This window comes from Gasterosteus aculeatus, chromosome 13 (genome assembly GCF_964276395.1).
Source record: "Gasterosteus aculeatus chromosome 13, fGasAcu3.hap1.1, whole genome shotgun sequence".
NCBI lineage: Eukaryota > Metazoa > Chordata > Actinopteri > Perciformes > Gasterosteidae > Gasterosteus > Gasterosteus aculeatus.
Window position 1 is genome coordinate 16,066,115 of NC_135701.1, and position 24,815 is coordinate 16,090,929.

The 24,815-nt window shown below is 44.2% G+C and overlaps 1 protein-coding gene across 24 annotated transcripts; it reads left to right on the forward strand.

Moving 5' to 3' along the window:
* Nucleotides 1-91: 91 nt before the first annotated feature.
* On the forward strand, nucleotides 92-24,434 carry ep400 (E1A binding protein p400). Of its 24 annotated transcripts, none has more exons than XM_078086932.1 (54): nucleotides 92-306; nucleotides 1,777-3,134; nucleotides 3,244-3,351; nucleotides 3,456-3,537; nucleotides 3,795-3,911; nucleotides 5,468-5,862; nucleotides 5,972-6,262; nucleotides 6,669-6,854; nucleotides 6,970-7,110; nucleotides 7,189-7,267; nucleotides 7,423-7,460; nucleotides 7,542-7,599; nucleotides 7,685-7,774; nucleotides 8,131-8,235; nucleotides 8,351-8,541; nucleotides 8,627-8,804; nucleotides 8,895-9,031; nucleotides 9,136-9,305; nucleotides 9,555-9,729; nucleotides 9,834-9,970; nucleotides 10,443-10,629; nucleotides 11,028-11,197; nucleotides 11,305-11,495; nucleotides 12,330-12,611; nucleotides 14,340-14,513; nucleotides 15,154-15,306; nucleotides 15,430-15,500; nucleotides 15,627-15,916; nucleotides 16,086-16,288; nucleotides 16,516-16,685; nucleotides 16,916-17,112; nucleotides 17,228-17,339; nucleotides 17,528-17,818; nucleotides 17,999-18,073; nucleotides 18,215-18,352; nucleotides 18,437-18,481; nucleotides 18,679-18,832; nucleotides 19,014-19,249; nucleotides 19,350-19,523; nucleotides 19,606-19,653; nucleotides 19,749-19,885; nucleotides 19,993-20,049; nucleotides 20,131-20,209; nucleotides 20,321-20,470; nucleotides 20,581-20,626; nucleotides 20,707-20,807; nucleotides 21,001-21,202; nucleotides 21,282-21,421; nucleotides 21,566-21,766; nucleotides 22,030-22,204; nucleotides 22,430-22,581; nucleotides 22,776-22,931; nucleotides 23,033-23,110; nucleotides 23,416-24,434. In XM_078086932.1, the coding sequence occupies exons 2-54, from the start codon at nucleotides 1,812-1,814 to the stop codon at nucleotides 23,728-23,730; spliced, it is 9,351 nt and encodes a 3,116-aa protein (XP_077943058.1). In that variant the 5' UTR covers nucleotides 92-306; nucleotides 1,777-1,811; the 3' UTR covers nucleotides 23,731-24,434. The 24 variants fall into 24 exon arrangements, with proteins under 24 accessions (XP_077943058.1, XP_077943061.1, XP_077943059.1 ...); XM_078086935.1 differs by having other exon boundaries at nucleotides 19,749-19,882; XM_078086933.1 differs by having other exon boundaries at nucleotides 19,017-19,249.
* The last annotated feature ends 381 nt before the right edge of the window (nucleotides 24,435-24,815 follow it).

Genomic DNA, 24,815 nt, shown 5'->3' on the forward strand with positions numbered 1-24,815 from the left:
TCCAAATTTCTATTCTCCAAAATATTTTTTCAATAATAATCACCTTGTAAGGGAGAAACCTCAATACCCCCCCAAAAAACGGATTTTCCTTCAATGTGTCCACTTCCTCGAGACAGATCTACATCCGGGTTAAACAAAAGGTTCCTGCCGTCGCCATGTTGGTGAATGAAATTAGCTCCAAAACATTGAATAGCCGCTAGCAATATTGATATTTCATTTTCTTGCGGAATAACATTTGTTACAGCATGTGACTTATAGTAAATATGATTTAGGATTTATGAAACCTCTGCCAAAGTCCAATCTCCTGTAAGTAACACCGTTTCACTGATAAAATGTATTTATTCATTAAAAGCTGGCCTGCTAGCAATAACAAGCTAACATCGTTAGCATTGGCTAGCACGCCTCCCGTAGCAAGAGTCATTGTAATTAATGAAATGGCACAGACAGTCTTATTGCAGATGTTACAGTTTAGTATTTGTAATGCAATTTGAGTGTATTCATTACTCGGACCCGAGTCTATACCTAATCCTATGTATAATTGCGGGGTTCTATGTCTTATTGTAATGCTACTATTAGCTAACGTTATGCCCCGAAACAAAATTGTTAGAGGGAGCGAACGTTAACGGCGTAATACATAATGCAAATTGTTATTAGTTACGTTACCCATCAACGACTGCTATGTGTAGCAGTTTTGTTGTAAATATAACGTTATTGCGGTGTATGGTGATTCACGTTAAACTATACCAATCCCAAGATGCCTGTAACGTTCATTTAGCTAACGTTAACGTTCCTACAATATGCCAACAGTAACAAACCGTCAACAAAATCTGTAAATATCACGTTATGTTTCTATGCAGGTTGTCTTTGGCTGATTATACACAACGGTAAACGAGGTCTACCCCATCACTTTCAATACAAGACGATTTATATCTGGAAATATAACGTTCGATACGTTGTCTGGCACACACGTAAAAGGTCATATGAGATATCCACACCAAAGTGTAAAGACGATACCAGCTACGTTATGGGTGAAATATGTCATTCAAAAATAACATGAACTGTTTGCTAGGTGAATTGTGAAGATAACAGCCCTTCTCTACTTAAGTAAAGCATTGCATAGCTGTACCCAATAATCACATTTTAATTTATGAAGATGTGGCACCTGTCAAGTGTGTAACCGTCAAGTGCCCTGACCCCCCCAGCTGCCCTCAATTTCTACTGTATATGTATTTAAATGCACGTGGGCCGCTATGTTTGGGTGTGTATTCAGGTTCACCAGTTTAATACTTGCTGTGGACCTTTTATATCCTGAATGAGTTAACTGTATGTTAAACAATTTGAGAAATAGTAAAAACAAAAATGAAACAGGAATAGTTCTAGAAGTATTATATAATATAATATAACAATATACACAGCAAATTAATAAAAATCAGTGTTGAATGTAAAATCAAATAAATGAATCAAAATACAACATACAATACATTCAGAGATTTCAAAGGTGATTACACGGGTGGTATAAACAGTGTGTCATAATCTGACATTTTGAAGAATGCATATCTTTATATCATATTTAAAGAGAACCCTATTTAAACTAGAATTTGTAGTTCAAATCTGAGCCCCAATTTGCATTTATTAAATTTATGTAACAATATAATCCTAATTCATGCCATTCCTGGATGAGTTACCAAACAAAGGCTGCTAAACACTGCTTCTTTGGGTCACATTTGATGGCTAAAATTTGACTTATTGTTGTTCTTTGCTGTGCCCTTTCCTTAGATTCTTGTTTGCAGACATAGTAGCAGTGTCACGCAATGCAACATGGAAGTGGATCACAGAATATGCAACGACAGCTTCAGAGATCCAAGTCTGTCAGTGGGGCTGAAGCAGAGGAACAACAGCAGCAGCCCACCATGGCAGTTACACAGCAAGTGACAGTTAACCACCCCCAATCTCCAGTGACCACATTTTCCTCCACTGCAAGCCCCTCAGCCCCCCAGTCACCCAATTATCAGATAATCATGAGTCGTAGCCCGGTCACTGGCCAGAACATGAACATCACGTTACAAAATGTGGGACAGATGGTGGCTGGTAACCAGCAGATCACCCTGACCCCACTTCCCATCCAGAACCCAGCATCCCCTGGATTCCAGCATACTACACCTCAGTGGAGGTTTGAGCATGCTCCATCCTCTTACATCCAGGTCACCTCACCTGTGCCCCAGCCCATGCAGCCCCAAAGTCCCACCCAGCACAGCCCAGTCCCTTTGCAGGGTGTGACAAGGCCAGGAGCACCTGCAACAGCATTGGGTGTGTGTGGACAGAGTCCAACACGATTTGTTGAAGCCGGTATGATAGTGCGGCAAATCAGTTTAAGCAGTCCTTCGGGAAGTGGCCACTTTGTTTACCAGGAAGGGACAGGACTGGCCCAGATTGCCCCAGCCCCACCTGGCCAGATACAGCTGGCCTCTCCAGGAGTACCAGGCTCTGTGAGGGAACGCCGACTCTCTCAGCCTCACTCACAAACTGGAGGCACCATCCACCACCTAGGACCTCAAAGTCCTGTGACCACCAGTACTGCTCTACCCACTCTGGGCAGTCCTGGTCACATCACCACTTCCAACCTACCTCCACAGATCAGCAGTATCATTCAAGGGCAGCTGGCACGCCCTATGATATTTGAGAAGTCGCAGCAGGGTTTGGTGACTGGAGTAGGAACCACAGCCACCACATCATTCAGTATCGCCTCCTCTATCACAACTTCTAGCACATCCCTCACCAGTCCACACCAAGGGATCGCCAATAATCCTCTTGCACCCAACAGCATGGCTGTGGCCAATCTGAAGAAACAGGTTTCTAAGAGGTTGGAGGAAATTGCTCCTTCTACTCCAGAGATTGCTCAGCTGAGAAAACTGTGCTTGGAGCACCACAGTAAGAAGATGGAGAGCCTGAAGGAAGTGTTCAAAGAATACCTTATTGAGCTTTTTTTTCTGCAGCACCTCCAAGGAAACATGATGGACTATGTCGCTTTTAAGAAGAAGCCGTGTGTTCCCTTGTATACTTACTTGAGACAGAATGACTTGGACCTTGAAGATGAAGAGGAAGAAGAAGAACAATCAGAGGTCATTAATGATGAGGTATTACATTGGCTGGTTCCTATTGTAAAATGAATTGGGAATATACAATTAGAAAACTGAATGTTTCATCGAATTAATTATTTCATTATTTAAATGTGTTTCTTTTCAGGTTAAAGTTGGTACTGGAAAGGATGGCCAAGCAGTGACACCAGTTGCCATAGCAACACAGCTTCCTCCCAATGTCTCTGCAGCTTTCTCAGTCCAGCAACCATATCAGGTGATAGACGCAACGCTTGTTTTAACACTTAAATAATTTTATTGTAATTTCCTAAACTCTGTTTAAAGTCTTTATTGTTAATTCCATGAGAGTTGTTTTTGCAGGGACACCTAGGGACTCCAGGCACAATGACAAACCCAGGGGACATGGATGCCTTTAAGAGGCAACAGGCTATGGTGCAAGCAGGTAGGGCAAGGATCGTAGACTCCTGTTTCTCTTATGTTGCTTCGTTTCTTCCCCGTTTGCTTTTTTTCTGTTTCGTTTCTTTTCTTTTCTCCCTCTAATTGCTTCTGCTTTTAGATATTTGGCTCCCTCTACTAGCGCTCTGTGTTGAAGTCTTAACCCGGGGAAGGAAAGGTGACCTGTAAGGTCTTCCGAAGGTCATTGCTCTGTGCAGAGTACTTTTTTTGCGTTATGAGGGTATTGTGTGTTTTAAATCCCAGATCAGGCTAAGAGGTCCCGGATTGACGTTGGTCGCCATGGGCTGATTTTCCAGCATCCTGGTGTAGCTCTAGGATCACCTGGCGTTCCACTGCAGCAGCTTATGCCAACTGCGCAAGGTAGGAGTGCTACAACCAGGCCGTCGTGTGTTCTTTTCGATGCGGCTGGATGGATCCCCTTACTCAAACTGAGGAGATTTAAAAAAGTGAATCACAACATTCCTCTTCTACAAACAAACTTCGGGCAGCATCAACAAACCGATCTTCATCCATCTGCAGTCTTCACGAAGTTCAGTCTTAGCTGTACCAACAGCAGCTCTTTCTATCAGGATAAATGGGAAAGAAGACAATTCCGAAGACGGGTAGCCACTCAATGGGAAGATGCCATGTCTTATGATTTCCCTTTTTTGTTTTTACTGTTGATCACCCGTCGTTATTCATCTCTTCTCTTCTGGAGTTTGTTAAGTCATCTTTATTTGGAAAGAACCTTCCCGCGCTGATGGATTTGAATTCCTTTTTGGAGGTGGATTACAGTGAGACGACATCTCTTTCAAATGGGTTTCGCTTGTTTTTCCATTTTGTGAATCCACGTGTCATTCTTCCTTTGGTTTTCCATTGTCATTCCTTACTCTCCGACTGTCCGTCCTTGCATCTTCATCAGGGATTCAAAGTCACCAAACACATACGATACATCTGCAAGAGTGTCTTTATTTCTCCCATGTTCACATTTCGTTGATGTCCTACCATGTTACTTCATGGCATTTTGTTCTGACTTGGCCTCTTTCCCTCAGTCTAAGTAGGAGGGGAATCATGTCGAGGAGTTGCGTTCACGGCACAGGTTTTTGCGATTGTGGTGGTGTGGGTGTGTCAGGGCCAGGTGTTGAAGGCGTCTAGGCCAGGTGGCGTGCAGGGAGGTAAGGCAGGTGCTGCTTTAGTGTGCACAGCTCCGCTCAGGCCCGCTGTCTGCAAGACCCCATGTGTGTCCTTTTGCTCACCTCTGCTTTGTTGCCATGTGAGTGATCCAGATGCCTTGGTAACTGCTAGAATGACATTGCTTCATGCATGCTAAACATATGTGTTTCTGTGAGTGTCTGCTCTATATTTTTATTCCCGCTTTCTTCTTCCTGTCTCTTTTCTATCAGAAGATTTTTTTCTTCATTTTCCTTTGTAACGTTTCTATTCTTCCTCTCTAAAAACCTTTCTTATTGCATGTATAGTTTTTGATGTTTTAAAAAATATTCTCAACTTTTGAAATGCAATATTTTGATTTTGCTTTTATCAAATTAGTATTATGTAGATTGTCACATTGATTTTGTTTCTTCTGTAATCATTTTGCTGTATGACTTTCATTAGTTACCGCTCTGATCATCAGAAAACCGTACTACTGTTGATTTATTCTGTACATCTAATTGAAGGTTCTGAGAAACTTTAAAATCCCTAAAGTTCAAACCCTCAATCAACACATTTAAGCACTCTCACTTTTATGAATGGAATCCCACAATGTAATGGCATTTAAACCAGTTGCATTCAAGCAACTGCCCCAAAAGACATTTGCAAAGCCCTTAGCTTACCTAAAATGACATGGTTGTCAACTTGATTTTTACGGCATTTCCTTGTGTTGTTGCTCTCTATACCACCCCCTTGTTTGTCCTATAATTGGGTTACTATGTGTACAGGCGGGATGCCGCCTACTCCTCAAGCGATCCAGATAGCGGGACAGAAGCCAAATCAGCAACAATATGACCCATCCCAGGGACCCCCAGTGCAGAATGCAGCCAGCCTGCACACCCCCCCTCCACTGCTCCCTGGTCGATTGCCCCAAGGCGCCCTTCCCATGGCTGGCCTGTCCATGACGCTCTCTCAGCAGGCTCAGTTGGTGGAGAACACAGCTCAGCCTGGTGGTCATCTCCAGGCACAAGTGAAGATGCAGACAGGTGGGCCGGTCATGGCCACAATAAACCCCCACACACAGCTCCAGGCCCAGCTGCAGCAGCAGCTGCAGCCGGGTCTTCATCTCCAGTTGCAGCCCCAGCAGCAACAATCCCAGGCCATACTACAGTCAGGGCAAGCGGTCAGTCCACCTGCTACCTTACACAAATACAGATTTCATGTGTTTTTAACTAACTGGTGATACTCCAAATTGACTTAATAAGAATATGGTTTTCCTTTTTTCGTTATAGACTGTTGCACTAGCTCGCCCTGGTACTGAATCAAACCAGCCAGTTCAGAGGATTATGACCAACTCAGTATCCATGTCTCCAGCTCCACTCTCTGTTCCCAATTCTGTTCCAACCTCACATACTGCAAGTCCGCTCCGCCCTCTCGGGTCCAACATCAACCCAAGCACCCAGTCCAAACTGACTGGAACCAATGGTATATCAGCAGTCAAGATTGGTGGCTTTAGTCAGAGTGCCACCATGCAGTCCTCACAGGAGGGTTCCCAAGATAAACAAGTTGAGCAGGCCAAGCTGGTGAGTTCCTAAAGCACGCTTAGCCTGCAAACGGAAAGTAGTACTTCAATCTTTGCACTGTCTGCCCGTTTTTAATAAAAGCAAAAATGTATATTTTTAATGTTATCATAGTAACTTCTAATATCATTTGATGAGTAAAAATAATTGGTATGAAGTCATTGATAATGTTGCATGATGTCTGTTTGAACTGTTTTTCTTCCGCATTGTGTTGAATTTGAGAATTCTCATTGAGGTTTTTTATTTGGGAGCACCTAATGAGGCAGAATTTAATGTGTTTCCTCTGTTAACAGCTTTGGGGAGGGGCTGCTGCATTATATTGGGATGTTGGGAATCTACTATAATATAGGGGAAAACACTGATATATTTCAATAATATTCTAATGTCAAATACGGTTACTATTTTCCAGGAGAGTCAAGTGCATCAGCGCATTTCTGAGCTGAGGAAGGAGGGCCAGTGGTCAGCCAGTAGGCTCCCGAAGCTCGTGGAAGCCTCACGTCCAAAGTCCCACTGGGATTATCTCCTGGAAGAAATGCAGTGGATGGCAGCCGACTTTGCCCAGGAGAGGAGATGGAAAGAGGCTGCTGCTAAGAAGGTAGGCCAGAGATGGAATAGTTCACAATGAGGAATGTAGAATTACACATCTGCACAAGTGCAAAAAACAGATGTTTTGTTGAAAGCTGAAATTGTCTCACGCGTTTCCTCTATAGCTTGTTCGCACGTGTTCCCGTTACCATCAAGAGCAAAAACAAAGTGAAGAGAGGTCGAAGAAGGAAAGGGAAATTCACCTCCGTCACATCGCCAGCACAATCGCCCGTGAGGTGGAATTCTTCTGGGCAAACATTGAGCAGGTATGTTTATTAAATTTCTAAATTGTAAATCGTTTTTACAGATAATTTCCCCACAATTCTAATGGGTTTTTTTTTCAGGTCGTTGAAATTAAACTCCAGTTTGAAATTTATGAGAAGAGGCTCAAAGCACTCAGCTTACAAAAAGCCTCGGCCAAAGGTACAACATACTGAGCAGCTACCAAAACAAACACATATCCCTCATGTCATGAGCTTTATTTTCCATTCATTGATTTCGGTTCAAATCTCAACGGTCTTCAAGTGTCTTTTTATTACCAAGATTTTTGTAATGAATTTAAATGACTTGTATTTCAGTAGCTGATCAGTCAACAGGACTCAAAGCCGATAAGACGGTAGGTGCTGCACAGTCATACCAAATGTACATTTTCCATCTCATTATATTTTTTGATAGATTTTTTCTTCTTTTTTTCTAGGATGTTGTGACCTCAACTAAAAAAAGGAAATCCAGTTCGTCCTTTGTCGATGAGCACGGTATTAAAATAATAACAGGGTTTTTCAAGATGCCTTTTCTGTGCATAGTTTTTGGCAGCTGTTCATTTTCTGTCTTGTCATTTAGTCACAGATGAAGAAAGCACCATAGAAGAACAGGAGGCCATGGAGGGGGAAGCAGACCACAAAGCAGAGTTGGTTGACCTGGCTAAAGATGGTACACATTTACTTTACTTATTGCCACAGCCCACTTATGCACAGCATAATACATATTCAGGTTATCAGCAGAGTAGACTTTGTCTTTCTCATTTTTGTCATAGGTAAAGGTACACAGCAGACACCTGCACCGTTTCCTTAATTATTTTAACACATTATGTTGTATACATTTGTTTATAACCCTGCTATACGGTATTGGTAATTATATTGTACCATACTCAATGTAAAGGATAATAACTAATGAAATAATTAAAAATGAAATAATTCACTTGTTGCTTGGTTAAATATATCATTCAAATAGCAGAATACCTGCAATTGTGTCTTGCTTGCTCAAATGCGTTTTCATCTGGCTTTTAGCGGAGATGCCGCTTGATGCTTTAAAGAAGCAGTATGCTGGCGCCTACGTTGGAAGCTTTGAGTGGCCTCAGCCGAGTGACGAGGACGACGCGGTAGAGACTGAAGGTCAATTGAAAATAATTTTAAAAATCATGATCATCCACATGCCATTGTTTCATTGGTTTAGCATATGTGAATGATGGAAATGTGTGTAATGGTTGATATCCTTTCATTTATCCAGAAATGGAGTGTCCTACAGGCAGCTCAGCTGAGGCGGTGCTGATTGACTCGCTGCTTAGCGTGGACCAGCACCGTGGTGCTGATAAAGCCGCTTCCTCTGACTCTGATAAGAAGCCTGCTAGAGACATCGCTGAGGTGGCTGCTGCCACTGAGCTCATCCTGCCTAAGGGAAGCTTCAGGACCAATTCTTCTGTAAGACAGCCACACAAACACACACGCATAACCGAAAAAGATGATTTATCATCTTTTAGAGACGTATCATTTTTTATTTTACCAGACCCGTAGCGCAGCTCCTATTCTCCTGCATGGGCTGCTGCGTGAGTACCAACAAATTGGTGTGGACTGGTTGGTAAATCTTCACAAGAAACACCTCAATGGCATCCTCGCTGATGAGACCGGCCTTGGCAAGACTGTACAGACAGTGGCGTACATGGCGCAATTAGCTGGTCAAGAGGGTATGCATCAATTTAAAAAAAATATTTTCATTATCTTTGCTTATTAATAGGAATTCCATCACGCATGGTGTATTCTGGGTTTGTTCATAGGTATCTGGGGACCCCACCTTATTGTAGTAAGGACTTGCAAGTTGCTAAATTGGGAGGTGGAGTTCAAGCGCTGGTGTCCTGGGCTGAAGATCCTCTTGTACCTCGGCAACAGAAGGGAGCGTCGATCTAAGAGAAAGGTAGGTTCTGCTGTATATGAACACATGTTGGAAACAATACAAAAGGCCCTTCTTTTGAACAAACCACTCCAAATGTGCTAAGAAATCATCACCTCTCTCTACAGTGGTGGGGGGAAGCCAACAGCTTCCATGTATGTGTGACGTCCTACAAGCTGCTGATGAAAGACCAGAGCCATTTTGTGAGGAGAAGGTGGAGGCACCTGGTCCTCGACGAGGTGCAGCTCATCAAACACATGACTGAGAAACACTGGGAAACCATCTTTGCTCTCAGAAGGTGAGTAGGTTGATAAATGTGGTGTCTATTCCAGTTTCTTAAAAACCCGGGTTGTTTTTATTCAGATTTGTAATTCATTTGTAATCTGTAATGTGGATGACAGTTTCTTTTTGGTTTGCTCAATGAGGATGGCACTAAGAACCTGTAACCATATGTGCAGGAAGTTTTGTGTGAATTATTAGACTGATGTGATTTTTTTCCTTGTATTTTTTTGTGAAATCACTTAAAACATTTCTGTGCATCCTGCAGTGAGCAGAGGATTCTCCTCATCAACACTCCTCTACAGAATACCCTGAAGGAATTGTGGACCATGATCCACTTCCTTTTGCCAGGAATCACCAGGTCATACTCTGACTTCCCCGTTAAGGCCGGTACCGACCAGAACCAGGACTACTGCCACAAACTGGTCATTCGTCTGCACAGGGTGGGTATAAGCGGCTGTGAAGCACCTCTGCGTATTCAAAAATGTGACTAATTTGGCCCCACCTCCAATCCTTGCATATTGAATATGCTTTCTCCTAACTGTAGATGATCCAGCCTTTTATCCTGAGACGCTCCAAAAGGGACGTGGAGAAACAACTGCCCAAGAAGTACGAGCATATTCTGAAATGCCGTCTCTCGAGCAGACAGAAAAACCTGTACGAAGATATCCTCACTCAACCAGGGTGAGATATTTGCTCCACGTGGATAGTTGTGTTGCGATATCAGTAAGGCATCCATGACCCTAGGAAAAAACCTTTTAGAGGAATAAACGGGAAATGGCTTTGATCATCGGTAGAATTCTAACATACCGTAAATCAGATCACATCACTTAGTTCAATCTTATGTGGCCCTAGAACTGTAGTCGCATTATTTTATCAAACTTTTCTTCTGTAATAAAAACTAATTGAAATGCAATTTAAAAAAATTGTTCTGAATGGTTTGGATCTTGCAACTGGTACAAACATCATTTAAGATTAGCTTCAGCACATTAGCTTTTAATAATGGTTCTTTATTGTCTTTCCTGTTTGGAAAAAATATGAACGATACATTTGAATTTGTCAATATGTTGTGTATTATGTATTGCAATAATGGTTGCATTTTCTCTTGTTTGGAACCGTTCCTGACTGTGTCGCCTCTCTGGATGTGCTTCCCTAGATCTCAGAAGGCGCTCAAGACGGGTCACTTTGTCAGTGTGCTTCAGGTGTTGATGCAGTTACAGCGAGTCTGTAACCACCCAGAGCTGGTGGCCCCCAGGGAGACCAGCAGCTCCTTCTTCTGCTCCTCTCTGCAATACAACGTCCCATCGCTGGTGCTGGGAGCTCTTCAGAGGGACTCGAGCAAAGTACACCCGTTTTCTTTGTCTTTTCTAATGTGCACCCAAATATGTACTGAAAAATGTTCAAATCATTTCTCAATGAGGAATCGGGTGTTGTTAAAAATACCATGGGACAGACGGTGAGCTGTATTAGGAAATCAATTTGGGCTCTGACAACTTGTGATTTCATTGTTGTTTGACTTTTTAAGGTTGAAATTATAATGTAAGAGGTTGATTGATGGTTAACGATAAAAAAAATTGTCTTTGCCTTGCCATACATTTTTTTATTACTTTATTTTGAGCCCTGGACATATGTTTAATATTAATTTCTAATGTGATGTATAAGTATTTGACAATGCATATATAATGATTGATCTGCACTCATCCGCCTCTGCTATTGTCTTTTTATCTACTTATCCTCCTAGATTGCAAACATGTCCATATTTGATCTGATCAATAACGAGAACAGTCTGACTCGGTATCAGACCGAAAAGGCGGTACCCAAACTAAAGATCACCCAGCAGCTCATAGAGGAGATCCACTCCAGTCCAGAACCATCCCCACGACCCAAACCATGCCCGATAAAACCCTTGAGGTCAGCAAGAACATCTCCAATTACCTTGACATGGTTGAGGTCAACCTTTTGTTTGCTCTTAAATGTAGATCTGGCTTAAAACCTAATGTTATTATTCTTCCTCGTAGATTGTTCCAGCCAGTGCAGTACGGCACAAAGCCAGAAGGCCGCCTGGCTGCAATCACAAGTGTGGTAGGCCAGCGTCCTCCAACGAGCTCTCCCGTCACTAGCACCTCTGTTTCTACCACCAACCTGTCGGCTCAGGCCAGGGGCAAGTCCCCTGTCACCACGGCAACAACCACCACAGCCACCTCTCACGGTAAGACCATTTCAGGAGCAAGACTCGGTTAAGGATTTAATTTGGTGTCCTGGAACATTAAACGTTAAAAGACAACTACACTACTTACTGACACCTTTACCTAATGTTCTAGATTTGACCTTCAACTATATGCTGAGTTATAACACCATATGCTTATATGCTGCATCAAATGTATTGCTTAAATGCGTAAAGTATTTAGGCCAGGCTCAGAATGTCATATGTTGTTAAGGTTAGTTTTTGAAGTACATTTTAACATCATGTAGTGAGTCATGAGTCTGTGTCTATTTATGCACTCTTGTGGCGCCCTCATTGGCAAGTTCACATGTTCCCCAGGTGTTTATTTGTTTGGATTTATGTCTTTGCAGCAGTGTTGTGTTGACCTCATTGTTTTGAACTAATGGCATCACAGCCAGAATATGAGATGGTAAACTTGGGTAAAGAGCTGCAGGCAAAAGGCTTTTACTGCGTTTCAGTTTGGGAGGTGGGGGCAGGAAATAGATCCTTCCTCCGGTAACACACCTCTCACATCTGGGAACATCGACTGACAATTCCCTATCGCAGCCCCTGAACGCAGCGGACATAACGTGTGTCTTGTTTACATGCTAACGACCAGTACAGGGTGGCTGAACTTGATCATGATATAAAAATTTGATATGAAAGTTTGTTCGGACTTTGATTGTTCAATAATCGCATTATATTCCTCTGAAACGGATCAAATCACAAGGAACATTGTTCATTGCTAGGTAATCTTTTATTAATAACATTTGTCAGCAGTGGTTTATCTGTTAACCCCGTAACACTCAGTCCCATACCCCATTGCCTTGTGTTCCACAGCAGTTGGAACAGCCACTCAGAGAGCCCAGACTGCCCCTCCTGTCAGCAGCAGCAGCAACACTGCCTCTGGGAGCAGTGCTATTGGGCAGCATGTGTTGGGGGCCCCCTCCGTGGCCCTGGGCCAGACTTTAGCTAACACAGTGTTGGGATCTGTAGCTCCCACCAGCCAGCCTGCATTAGCACAGGTCCCAAGGCCAGCTCTGGCCCCCAGTCACGCCATCCAGCCCAGCGTACTGTCCCAGAGGCTGGTTCTTACTTCTCAGGCCCAGGCAAGGTTGCCTAGTAAGTGGCCTCCCCTCCCTCTGTGTTTCCCCTCCACCTCTGGCACATCAGTATGGGCTGCTCTACACTGAGGCCTTTACATGAGGCACTGCTGATATGTGTTCAGTTTTCTCTCCTCCAGAGAAATGGCTTTTTGTACGTAGACTTAAACTTGCAATGGTGGCAGCACTGGTGTGCTATTATAACTGATGGTGATTAAAATATCCCCGTAACATTATTTCTGTAGCCATATCAGCAGCATCTCTACAGCCTCAGCATTCTCCAATTTCCTTCTCAATACCTGCATGTTCACTATAAACAACCCACTTATGTTATACCACACATGACTATACTATTTCACTTAATTATGATGTTGCCCTCCCCCGCCCCCTCTTTTTTTATATTTTTTTTGTCGGTTTACTAATATTCCTTTGTCTCTTGCATCAGCCCAGCGGCGGGAAAAGCCTTGGTTGTTTAATGTTTTTCTTTGCTAATGTTATGGTTTCACCCTGATGTTGAGTCACTGCAAAGCATGTGGATAAAGTCCCAGAAATTGCTGACCCTTTCCCCCTCAAACGTGAACAGAGAATCCATTTCAGTAACAGCACGCAGTGTTTCAATATAAAAATAACTAAAACATTGTTTTTTCAAAAATGTCAACTTTAGTGTATTGTAAGTGAAGTTGCTGAAACACTTTTACATATCCTTTTTGCTCAGCTGGAACATGATGTGGTCCTCTTCGAGAATAAATTAGTGTTAGATAAACTTATTGATTCATGCACATGCATTCCCCATGTTCACTAATTAACAATGGAATTGTTGGCAACAACTTTACATCCCCTGAAGGGAGGACAAACATGACGTTAACGTATATGTGAACAATTCAGAGCCTTGAAACAACCTGGTGTGTTGCTGTCACTATGAGTGATTGGTGCACGCAAATTGTTTTAGTACAATTCATTGATTCAAATGATGATCAATATGCTTGCATTGCTTTCTCTCAACACAACAATTTATATCCTTGATAAACATTTCAATATGTACTGTTAAACCCTTTTTTATTTACTAATGTCGTTGACTACTTTGTTGTTCCATAACATTGTCATTATACTGAGACATACAGGGATAGTCAGAGCTTTTCTAAATTCCTGTCACCTGTTTGACCTTCTTTGTCTGCCACTCTTTTATCTCAGTAGAAATATGAAACACATCATCATATAGCCAGAATACCTGACTTTTTTTAATTTAGCAAATGCTTAAAAACGTATTCTATTTTTTAAAGAGACAATGTATCCTGACTTTAAGTCTGAAATTGACTGACAAAGCATTCATGCCATGCTATTTACACACTATTATTTCCAACAATAAGGGGGTGTTATTTTCATCACGGAATGCTGTAAAACAATAATATCCATACGTTTACGTCATTGCAAAGTGCATCAGGTGCAGTGCTTTGTGTACGTGTATGTTTGAGGTTCTCTGTTTCACCTGAGGACTTTACAGCCCGTTTCTTTTTCCCATCAGGGATTGTAGTAGTGGGAGCTGCTATGGTTCTGTCGTGGAGGGCGACTGTGCTCGTTCCTCTGATTAATCCACCCCGTTTTTTGCATGTCTCTTTTTCACCCTAAACTAACTGATGCAGAGTACCTTGTTTTGTCACTGTTCCAATGTCCAAAAATCACGCCAAGCCTTTTTATCGTCGTCTCTGATAAAGTGTCAAGTGTAAAGTTTTCTTTGTTTCCATTGAAGGTGGAGATGTGGTAAAGATTGCCCAGCTGGCCAACATAGCAGGCAGTCAGAATCGCATCTCCCAGCCAGAGACTCCTGTCACTCTGCAGTTTCAGGGAAACAAGTTCACTTTGTCGCCAAGCCAGCTCCGCCAGCTCACCACCGGACAGCCCTTGCAGCTCCAAGGTACACTCGGTAATGTACACCCCATCGTCCCACTTTTATCTCTAAATAATTCCTTCCTTTATGTCTACTTATTCTACTTCTCTGCATGTCCTCAAGGCATTGGAAGCGCTTAAGATGGGTACCATATGATTTCATTTAAACATGTCTTCGATACAGTTAAAGATGAACATGTTTTCTTTTTCTGCTCCTGTGTGCATATCTGCTCTGTAAATGCACCTGTCTGCATTCTCCATTGAAATGTTGTACTTTTCGGAATCGTGACAGCTTACACCTTCTAGTTTGGCATTAATTAAGAGTACCATTATGTATCTATCTATACAGCTGAGATCTTAATTGGATTCAGCCACATGTAGCATATAACAGTCCACTACACATCAAGTACACTCCTTTCGTGTCATTTAAAAAAAATTGCGTCATAAGCAATTTAAACGACAGCAAAGAAGTCATTCTGGATGATCTTTACATCAAGAATTCAACTTAAACGATGCCTGAGCATCATCATATAAAAAATTCCACCTGCACTATTTTTTCTGCCTTAATGTGACTGTTTTTATTTATTTTTATTTTAATGGCCAAGTGGGTCTTAACAGCCCCTGTAGGTTTTGAGAAGGCACCCCTATATTTATCGCGTGTGTGTCATGGGATTTAGGCAACATCCTGCAGATTGTGTCAGCTCCGGGGCAGCAGATCATCAGACCACAGGGACCCATGGTGATGCAAACAATGCCGCCAGCTGTCCCTGCCTCCAACGCCTCAGCGACACCTGGCACACCTCCTCCGACCCTGTCAACAGCCCAACAAGGTGACTATTTCACAGTATAGATCTCTCTAAGTCTGTCTCAATCCCTTGTTTAGTTACATAAACTAGTAAATGCATGACATGTATTCTGTTTCCTATCATTGACATTGTGTGTTTCATTTTAAGCATTGGGTTTTACAACAAATGCTGCATCTGCCGCCACCAAGCTCACACCTGCAACGCCTGCTAGTTCTCAGGTCAGTTCCTCACTTTCAAGCAATGTTTACAATCCCTGGTTTGACTTGACCAATAATCAGAGTATAAAGTATTATGAAGATTTTGAATGAAGGTGAGTGAATTTTGGTCTCTCTCTATAACCTAAGGAGTCTTCGGAAGAAAAGACTCAGCAGCTCAAGGAACGCTTGTGCCGCCTTTTCGAGGCTAACGAGCGGCGCTGCAGCCGCAGAGTGCTGTACGGGTCGGACCTGCTGCAGGCTTGCACTCTGAGCACAGAGCCAGGCCACTCAGCCCTGACTGCCGGAGGCTGGAGGTGGGTAGGCAGAGAGAGCTGCCTCAGGGCCCAAAGAACCTGCGTGGCCACCACCTCTGCACTGCAGTCCACTCTGCTCTCTGTGGAGGACCGGCTGGAGACTGCTGACAGCCTCATCAAGAGGTACTTCCAACTAGTACTGCATTTGTTGGCTAAAACAAATACTTTTCATTGCACGCTGTACTACCATCTTGTCTACCCAAGAGGGTTTTACTGAGATCAGTTTCATTCGTTTTATTTCTTAATCCAAATAATGACCGTTAACATGACGATGCCTATTGTCATCTTTTAGGTTGGTATGTGTGGTCCCTCCAGCTGAAGCTACACCTGCTCACCTGTATGCAGTCAATCCCCCGGTTCCCTACAGCCTGGAGCAGAAATCCCTTCACCGCCGCCTGCAGGAAGCCTCTTCTCCGCTCAGTGCCGAAATCCATTGTTTGGCCTCCAGGCCACTCCTTCGCTTCTCTGACCTGCAGGTCATGCAGATTGACTCAGGTTAGCGCCTCTTTTTTAATATAATTAAATAGAAAGTACTGTTGTTATATGACTGCTGTGTAGAGTAGTTTAAAGGAGGAATACAATGTAAAAGACAATAATAAAAAGGTGAAGTAAATTAGCTTTTTTCTCCATGTTGTGATTTCGTATTATCAATGTCGATATTGTGTACACTGCTGGAATACAGACAAGTAATGAATTCTAACTTGATACTTTTATCTCCCAAGGTAAACTGGAGGCTCTTTCCATTCTGCTGCAGAAGCTTCGGTCAGAGAGCCGCCGTGTCCTAATTTTTACTCAGATGGTGAAGATGCTCGACATCCTGGAGGCCTTCTTAGATTACAGGCAACTTACTTATGTGCGGGTCGATGAAAGCTTCTCTCCCGACGAACGACAGGTAAAATCCCCACCACTGATTGCTTCAGACAACCCATTTTTATATATAGAGATACCTATTTGGAAATGCACTGTTGTGTGTCTGGCAATGACATGTATGATTTAGACAAATGAATATTGTCTTGGACCAGTAGTGGGCGAGCATTTGTCATGAAGAACAAGAGGCGATTTATCTTGTAGCTGGTATTTCCGCTTTCCAGTCTGTTCACTCGGTTTTCGGTTTCCCTGCAGGAGACAATGAAGAAGTTCAACAGGAACAGGAAGGTGTTCTGCAGCATCCTGACCAACCGCTGCTGCTCGGCAGTTGGGACTCTGTTTGATGCGGACACCATCATCTTCTACGACACCGACCTCAATCCCAGCATGGACGCCCGCACCCAAGAGTGGTGTGACAAGATAGGACGCTCCAAGGATATACACATATACAGGTGACATTATCAAGACAGTCTCTTCTAACAAAAGATAAATAAAGCAGGAGATGCAACCTACCCACATTGCTATTGAAGGACTTTGATGCTACTCCGGTTACTTTTGGTTGCCCAGGTTGGAGAGTGGGAACTCCATTGAAGAAAAGCTTCTGAAGAATGGCACCAAGGACCTGATCAGAGAGGTGGCGGCCCAGGGCACCGACTACACCTTGGCTTTCCTCACCCAAGTAAGATGATTCCACTGTGGTTCTCTTGTTTGTTTGAGAAACTCGACACCATTCTTCCATTTTCCATATTCAAACTGTCATTTAGAATTGTTAAAGCCGTCATTTTCCTCACTCTTGAACAGACCAATGACTTCTCTGTAATTCAACTGTGGACATGTAGAAACTCGCCTCCTCTTCTGTGTTCTCAGCGGACAATACAGGATCTATTCGAGGTGGAGGCTGGCTCAGGCGAGAAGGTGGAGGAGTTTGTGGTTCTTCACCAGGAGCCATCGGCCTCTGAGGCCATCTCTCCCAGAGTGGCTCGACCCTACATCCAGGCTCTTCACAGCATAAACCTGGACGCCCAGCCTGAGCAGGAAGAGCATCAGCCGGATGAGGAGTTAGCAGTCAAGGACTCAACCGAGGACGACCAAGAGCCAGAGAACCAAGCTAAAGAAGAGCCGACTCAGAAAGAGGAGCTGAATGCAATCATGGAACAGGTACTGTAACGTCTTTTTATACATACTGTCTGCAGTCGAGTGTAAGCCAAAAAGAAGACGTGTATCATCATTTTTAGTTGTTTGACTTGCACTTTCTGGTTAGATGCTAAACTGCATTTTGTTGTCTCACAATAAAGTTGAATCTAATTTGCATTTACTTACCTTCCTGTTCTTAAACAGCTCACACCAATTGAAAGGTACGCCCTTCATTACCTGGAGTACCTTCACATCAGTGATGATGAAACGGCTCTCAAGGTAACTTTCGCTGGATTTTCTTGATTATTATATATGTTTGAGGTATATATTTTCTGATATGTTGTAGTATATATCTGATGAGTACAGTCCATTCACTAGTGTGCTAGTTGATCAATTCGACTTATACATGTTGATACTCAGGAGCAGCTGGAGTGCTCTAAGAGAGGCTGGGAACTGCAGCATCTGCAGAAGCTAAAGGAGGAGGAGAAGGAGGAGCAGCACATTATGGAGGGAGATGAAGATCTCTTCACCTACACCAGAGAGGATGCCTACAACATGGTGGGTGGTCGTAGCAACAGACGTAGCTAATCAAACGTAGAGTGGTGTGTGAATCACATTGACCTTTTGTCTGTGTTTCAACAGGAGTATGTATTTGATGCCGAGGACGGCCATACAGAAATCATGCCAGTAAGGAGCCAAAAGTGTTTCAAATTCAGAGTTGCTTAATATTTTAAATGATTGTTTTTGAAGTTGTTTCGGTATCTATGGATTTGACCACATGTGTACCTTTCTACACAAATCGTTGTATTATCTGAATTTGATTCTCACTCAAATTACCATGTGAAGTCCTTGACTGAGTTCTGACTTGTGATATTTTGACACAGCTTTGGACTCCACCGACTCCACCACAGGATGACAATGACATTTACATTGACTCTGTGATGATGCTCATGTATGACACCACACCCATGCCCGAGTCCAAGCTGCCTCCTATCTACATCCGCAAGGAGCACAAACGACTCAAGATGGACCCCTCAGGTAAAATTAGATTTGTCATTAAGGCCTTCGTAATCTGCTTTGTACAACAATATTTCTGTCTACTATCTAGTTTTGCTCTAAACACTAGTTCCTTCTGTGTATTTTAGGAAAGGGATGCATTTACTTTTATAGCATCTTTTTTTGTTGGTTTCTCTTTCCTTACTCGAGTGTGTTTGTCCAGCAGCAGCCAGAAAGAAGAAGAAGGGCCACGGCGAGACGGTCATTCCCCCGCGCTCCCTTTTCGAAAAGGCCAGCATGCTGAAAGTTCGCCGGGAGGGAAAGGACCAGAAAAAGACCTTTTCCCTGAAGCAGCAGGCGCCCTTTGCCAAACCCCTCCCCTCGCTGGTTAAACCTGCCATGGAGGCGGGCCAGGACAACCCTGAGTGGCTTATCAGTGAGGACTGGGCTCTGCTTCAGGTACACAATGACGTCCCTCACAAATTTAGTTTCACGCAATAAAACCATTTCTATGATGCACACATCCAACGTCCAAATATCATTGCCCCGCTTCTCTCAGGCTGTAAAGCAGCTGCTGGAATTACCCTTGAACCTGACCATCGTCTCCCCTGCACACACTCCGAATTGGGATCTGGTGAGCGATGTGGTGAACTCCTGCAGCCGCATCTACCGCTCGCCCAAACAGTGTCGCAACCGCTACGAGAACGTCATCATTCCCAGAGAGGAGGGCAAGGTAATGGAGAGCAAGCAGAGAATACAGTGTCTGCCTACTTCTTTGTTTCAACAGTCTCTCTAACTCTGTGACTTTCTTTCAGTTGGTGTATGAGGCGAACCCCAAGAAGAAAACCAAGAGCATATACAAGGTACACTGTTGTGGCTTTTTATTTGATCAATGTTTCTCTGCTCTCGATTTCATGGCCTCACTTTTCCTATTTGTCTTGTGTGTGTGTGTTCCCAGTCTAAGAACAGCCGTCCTCTCAGGACCTGTCAGATCTACACACAGGATGACAATGCCACTCACATCCAACTCTACAACAGCCGCTTTGAACTCATGAAGATCATTGCCAGCAAGAGGAGCCCTCCAATCAAACCGTTGTGAGTCCTGCTGCCCTTCACGACATGGAACCCATTAATCATCTGAAGAGAATGGTGAAATCTAGTTTCATATTTAATTTCATTAATTTATTTCTTTATGTTCACAGGCTTGGCATGAATGCGTTCCAGAAGAATCCCAAACATGCCTCGGTTTTAGCAGAAAGGTTTGTGTATTATGTCACCATTTAAAAACTTTAAACCTCTGTAAAGGAAACATGGTGTGACGTTGTTTTTCTTTTCTTTAGTGGAATAAGCTACGATAAACCGCTACCCCCCATTCAAGTGGCCTCCCAACGCGCCGAAAGGATTGCAAAGGAGAAAAAGGTGATTGTCGGCCGTCAGTCGGCAGCGCCGGCGTTGTGTGTCACCACTATCGGATTCAAATTTTGCATGTAGTCAACTCGCCTCTCAGTTTGATTGTGTGTGTGTCGGCAGGCCCTCGCGGAGCAGCAGAAGGCTCAGCAGTTGGCCCAGCAGCAAACTGGAGCGACCCCTGCCCAGGCCGCCCCCGGACAGGCACAGACTCCCGTGGCCGGCCAGGCTCAGGTCCCTCAGGCCGCCGCCGTGGTGCCCAATGCGGTTCTGGTGAGAATCCAAAACTCTACTGTAGACCGAGATTATTGTAGCATAGCCGGATCCTAAAAAAGCCCATTCACCCAGTGAGAACTAATACAGTTACGGTTTGTGTTTTTCAGGCTGGAGCCATAAAAAATGCCACGGTCGCTACAACCCTTCAGGCTGGTAGGCTGACACACACACGGCTCCCATTACAGAGCAGTTGGCGTTGGAATAGTTAATTCATTTCTCTTTTGTTTCTCCAGCGGCGGTAGGGGGGATTGTGAACACGGCAGCTGGAGTTCCTCCAAGTCCCTTCCAGGCCAACAAACGGCTGGCATCTCCAGTCATCCCAGGCACTCTGTCTGTGAGTCATGTTCATTTAATACTGCTGCTTCGCCTCAACTCGCCCTCCCGCCGACTTACTGGAACTCGTGACGCAAATAGCCGTCGGACTGTCATGAAGCCGACTGCACGCCCTCTACGTGGACAAAATGCTGCTACAAAAAGTGTTATAGCCGTTTCTCATTGTGTTGCTCTTTGTTGTTTGTTTTCTCAAGCCCGCTGGTGCGGCTGGGGCCCAAGTGGTCCACGCACAACAGAGGGCTGTAGCGGCCGCCGCTTCCCCTGCCGAGGTGGTTGCCATAGCTACGGGTCAGGGTGTCCGAGCCGTGACCCAAGTGACGGCGTCCGCAGTGGTTTCCACCACTCTGAGCCCGGTGCAGTCGCAGCCTCGCCCCCTGGTCGCTCAGGTCCCTGCAGGTACTTTACTAACAGGACGGCCCTTTCAGGACCCGTTACGGTTTGACCAATCTGACTTCTCTGCCGTCCTTCCATCCAGCCACAGGGATGCAGCTGTCTCAAGGAAAGTCTGTCAACACGGCCCACCTGCAGATGCTCCGACAGCAGCAGCTGCAGCAGCACCAACAGCAGCAGCAGCAGGCTGCGTCCCCACAGATGAAAACTGTAGGCAAACCGCAGGTACACCACCAGCATTTTAGCACATAAGTGTCACAAATTGTTTTACGCACGTTTGTATAATGGTCACACCCCCAATAAACACTGAGAACACTGAGGATTATGGCAGTGAACTGACTTTTAACTGGCCCTCGTTTGTATTTACAGGAGTTGATAAAAATGCACAAGCATAAGTTGCAGCAGGTGGCTGCAGCCCAGGGCCAACAGGCTGCAGGGGCCCTGCAGGCCGCCCAGGTGCAGCCCGCACAGGCTGCCCAAGCCAATCCCCAGCTCGCAGCTGTGGCCGCACCCAGACCCGGAGCCGTGCTGACCGGTACCACTGTTGCCAACCTGCATGTGGCCCGACTGGTGAGATTGTTAGAAAGGATCAATTCATTGTACTTATCTTACTTACTTACTTACTTATTGTACTCATCAAAATTTTGTTATTCAAAAAGTTTTTACTTAAGGTACTTAAAGAAACCTTAGTTAATAATACTAAATATTTCTGTCGGTGATGCAATGAAAGTATTTGACATGTCAGGTAAAGTCATTGCAGAATACGTTAGTGTCCCTTTTCTTCTCTCTGTTTGTGTCAGTGGTTAAAAACTGGTTGTGGTTTCTTTCAACAGACCCGAGTGCCAACTCAGGGCCAGATTCAGGGGCAGGCAGGACAGACGGCTCAGGTGACCCTCACCAAGCCTCCTGTGGTCTCGGTGCCCGCTGTGGTGTCATCAGCTGGCGTCACTACTCTGCCGGTCACAGTGGCTGGCATCAGTGTGGCTATTGGTCAGCCCCAGAAAACGGGTGTGTTAAGTCTCATTAGATCTCGTGGACATTGTTTATAATGTCCACAATTATTGCCCCTTATGTCCATGTCTCTTGCTCAATCTTCATACACCACTAGCAGGAATCAAAATCAATACCTATAAAGTGACTGAGAACACTGGGCTGGATATTCCTCTTCATGACATCCACGCTGTTGTCTATCTCCTAATGTTCCACTACGTTATTCTCTTTCCTCTCTGCCAGGTGGGCCTGTCCTGACGCAGTCATTCCCACCTATGCACGTCCAAAAGCTGCTTCAGTTGAAGAAACAGCCACAGCAGCTGCAGCAGCAGGCCGCCGCCGCCCAGCAGAAAGCAGGGCAGCAGCAGCAGGGACAGGCCACTGTGCAGCAGAAGGTAAGCACACCACACCAGTAGGCACTGGACTCTCGCATGGTTAACACAGTCTCATTTGTCTTTTCTTCCTCTACCGGAAACAGAAACAACAAATGCATCATAAAAACTGAATTTGACATGTACATCGATCTTTTTTGGTTCCATATAAATAATGATACTAGGAAGATGGAGTAAACTGTAGTTATTCCGTGTAGATCGGCAGCCAGCAGGTCACCGTGCAAGCGGCCCAGCCCGCCCAGCAGAAGGTGACCTATGCCACCGCAACACAGCTCCAACAAGGGATCAAGACCCAGTTCTTCCCTACGTCCATCTCCCAGGCCCAGAAACCCGCTGGAGCCCAACAAATCCAGGTACAGCCGCAGTGGCAGTCACCACCGCAAAGTAAATATTGACTAATAAACACTGGGCTTGTGTGTTGATATGAGATTTTCTGGTTGACTTCTCCTATCAGGTGGCTAAGCTCCCACAAATAGTGCAGCAGCAAACCACCGTGGCCAATATTCCACAGATCGTGTCTTCTGCTCAGCAGGTAAGATGGTAAACTGGTGGGGGGGGCGGCTTGTTCTCATGCTGTGCATTGCTTTATTATCCTTGACCTACAAATTTGACTTTTAACCCTCATGAGCCTCACATCCTCAACCAAGGAATGACACGTAAAAGGAAGGAAAGAATATTTGTTTGGATCGTGTTTTTAACTACCTGCTGCTTATTTTGTGATGTCATTTATTTTTACAATTTTGACACAAAGGATTCAAATACTCAGATATTTTGTTTTCAATTATTTGTTATTCCAGAGTTGTTTACACATGTTTGCTTTGTTTGCCTCCTCTTCAGATCCAGGCCCAGACCTTGACTCTGACCCAGGCGGCGCCGTCCGCGCCTTCTCAGATGCAGATGATCCCCGCGGGCACGGCGGCGGCCCAGGTTGTCCAGCAGAAGATCCTCCAGCAGCAGGTGGTGACCGCCGCCACCTCCCCCAAGATCCAGACGCCTCCTCCCCACAGCCCCGCCCAACAGCCCGCCGCACCTTCCTCCGCAGAGGCCCCGGCGCAGCAGGCCACTCACGGCCAACAGCCCGCTAAGGGTCAAGCCCGCCAGGGCGGCATCAGGGCCAAAACTCCCGCCAAGCCCGGCGGGGGAAGCAGCTAGGAGAAGCACCCCGACGAAACTGAAACGGCCGAGTGTTGTTTTTTTTCTCGCCGCACAGATGCGACGGTACTGGGTTTGTTTCTTATGGATTCAACAGCAGCTGAGGCCAGAGGCAGACTTTGCGTTGCGTTGTTAGTCACATCAAACCGTTACTTCACCTCAAAACTAACTGATTGAAATTGAGTCCAACATACTAATTATTATTATTGCTCATACCTAAACTCAACCCCAGCACTGCTGCCCACAATTCATGTTGTCTTCATCTGTCATGAAATGTGGATATTTTTTTGACGTTACCACAACTTTCCCCATAACTACTGCCCTGAAGACATCAAACCGTCACGCCTTCAAATGATTATATTATAAGTTGAGATATCTGAGGCTTATGGGCGATTTTGCATTGGGAAAGCTGTCCATTAGAATAAGTGTATTCATAAATAGTCCCTTTTATGTCTAATTTCCTTGTCTATAGATACTGAATGGAGAATAATGCACGTTCCTTTAGTCCTTTGTTTTTTATTGCAGCAAATACACTGTAAACATGTACTTTAGTATTTTGTGTTTTCTCATAAATTGTCTTTTTTTTATTGATGTCAACAAAAAAATGTAAATATTGATGAAAAACATTTGTACTTGTAAAGTAGTTGTGTTTTCATTGGGTTTTTTCAGCCTAATTGTAATAAAGTGTTTTGTTTTTATACACATTCATCTTTTTTCCTTTCGTTATTTTCATTAAATCCGTTGTAACTACTTGGAAATCTCGTGAATTCTTATAATGCTTTTCCTTTTGTTTATTAGAGCATCTGCAGCGACCCTGATTGTTACAGCCTAGGATGTGTAGCTTCAACAGAGTTGCTGGGAATTTTGTTTGAAGCTTGTAAGTGTTTTTGTATTAGTATAGTATAAATTATTTTTCTTTAGTCATTCATTGAAAAGGGTTTCAGAGGCAGGCAGGATCTGGAACGGTCGTTTTCATCTGGAGAACAAACCAAAAGCCACCTGACTAAACAAAATGTCAGTCAGAGGCTGTGAGTCTGCATGCGGTTGTTCTTGCGTCATAAGCCTCTTTACGCAGTCCGAGGTCA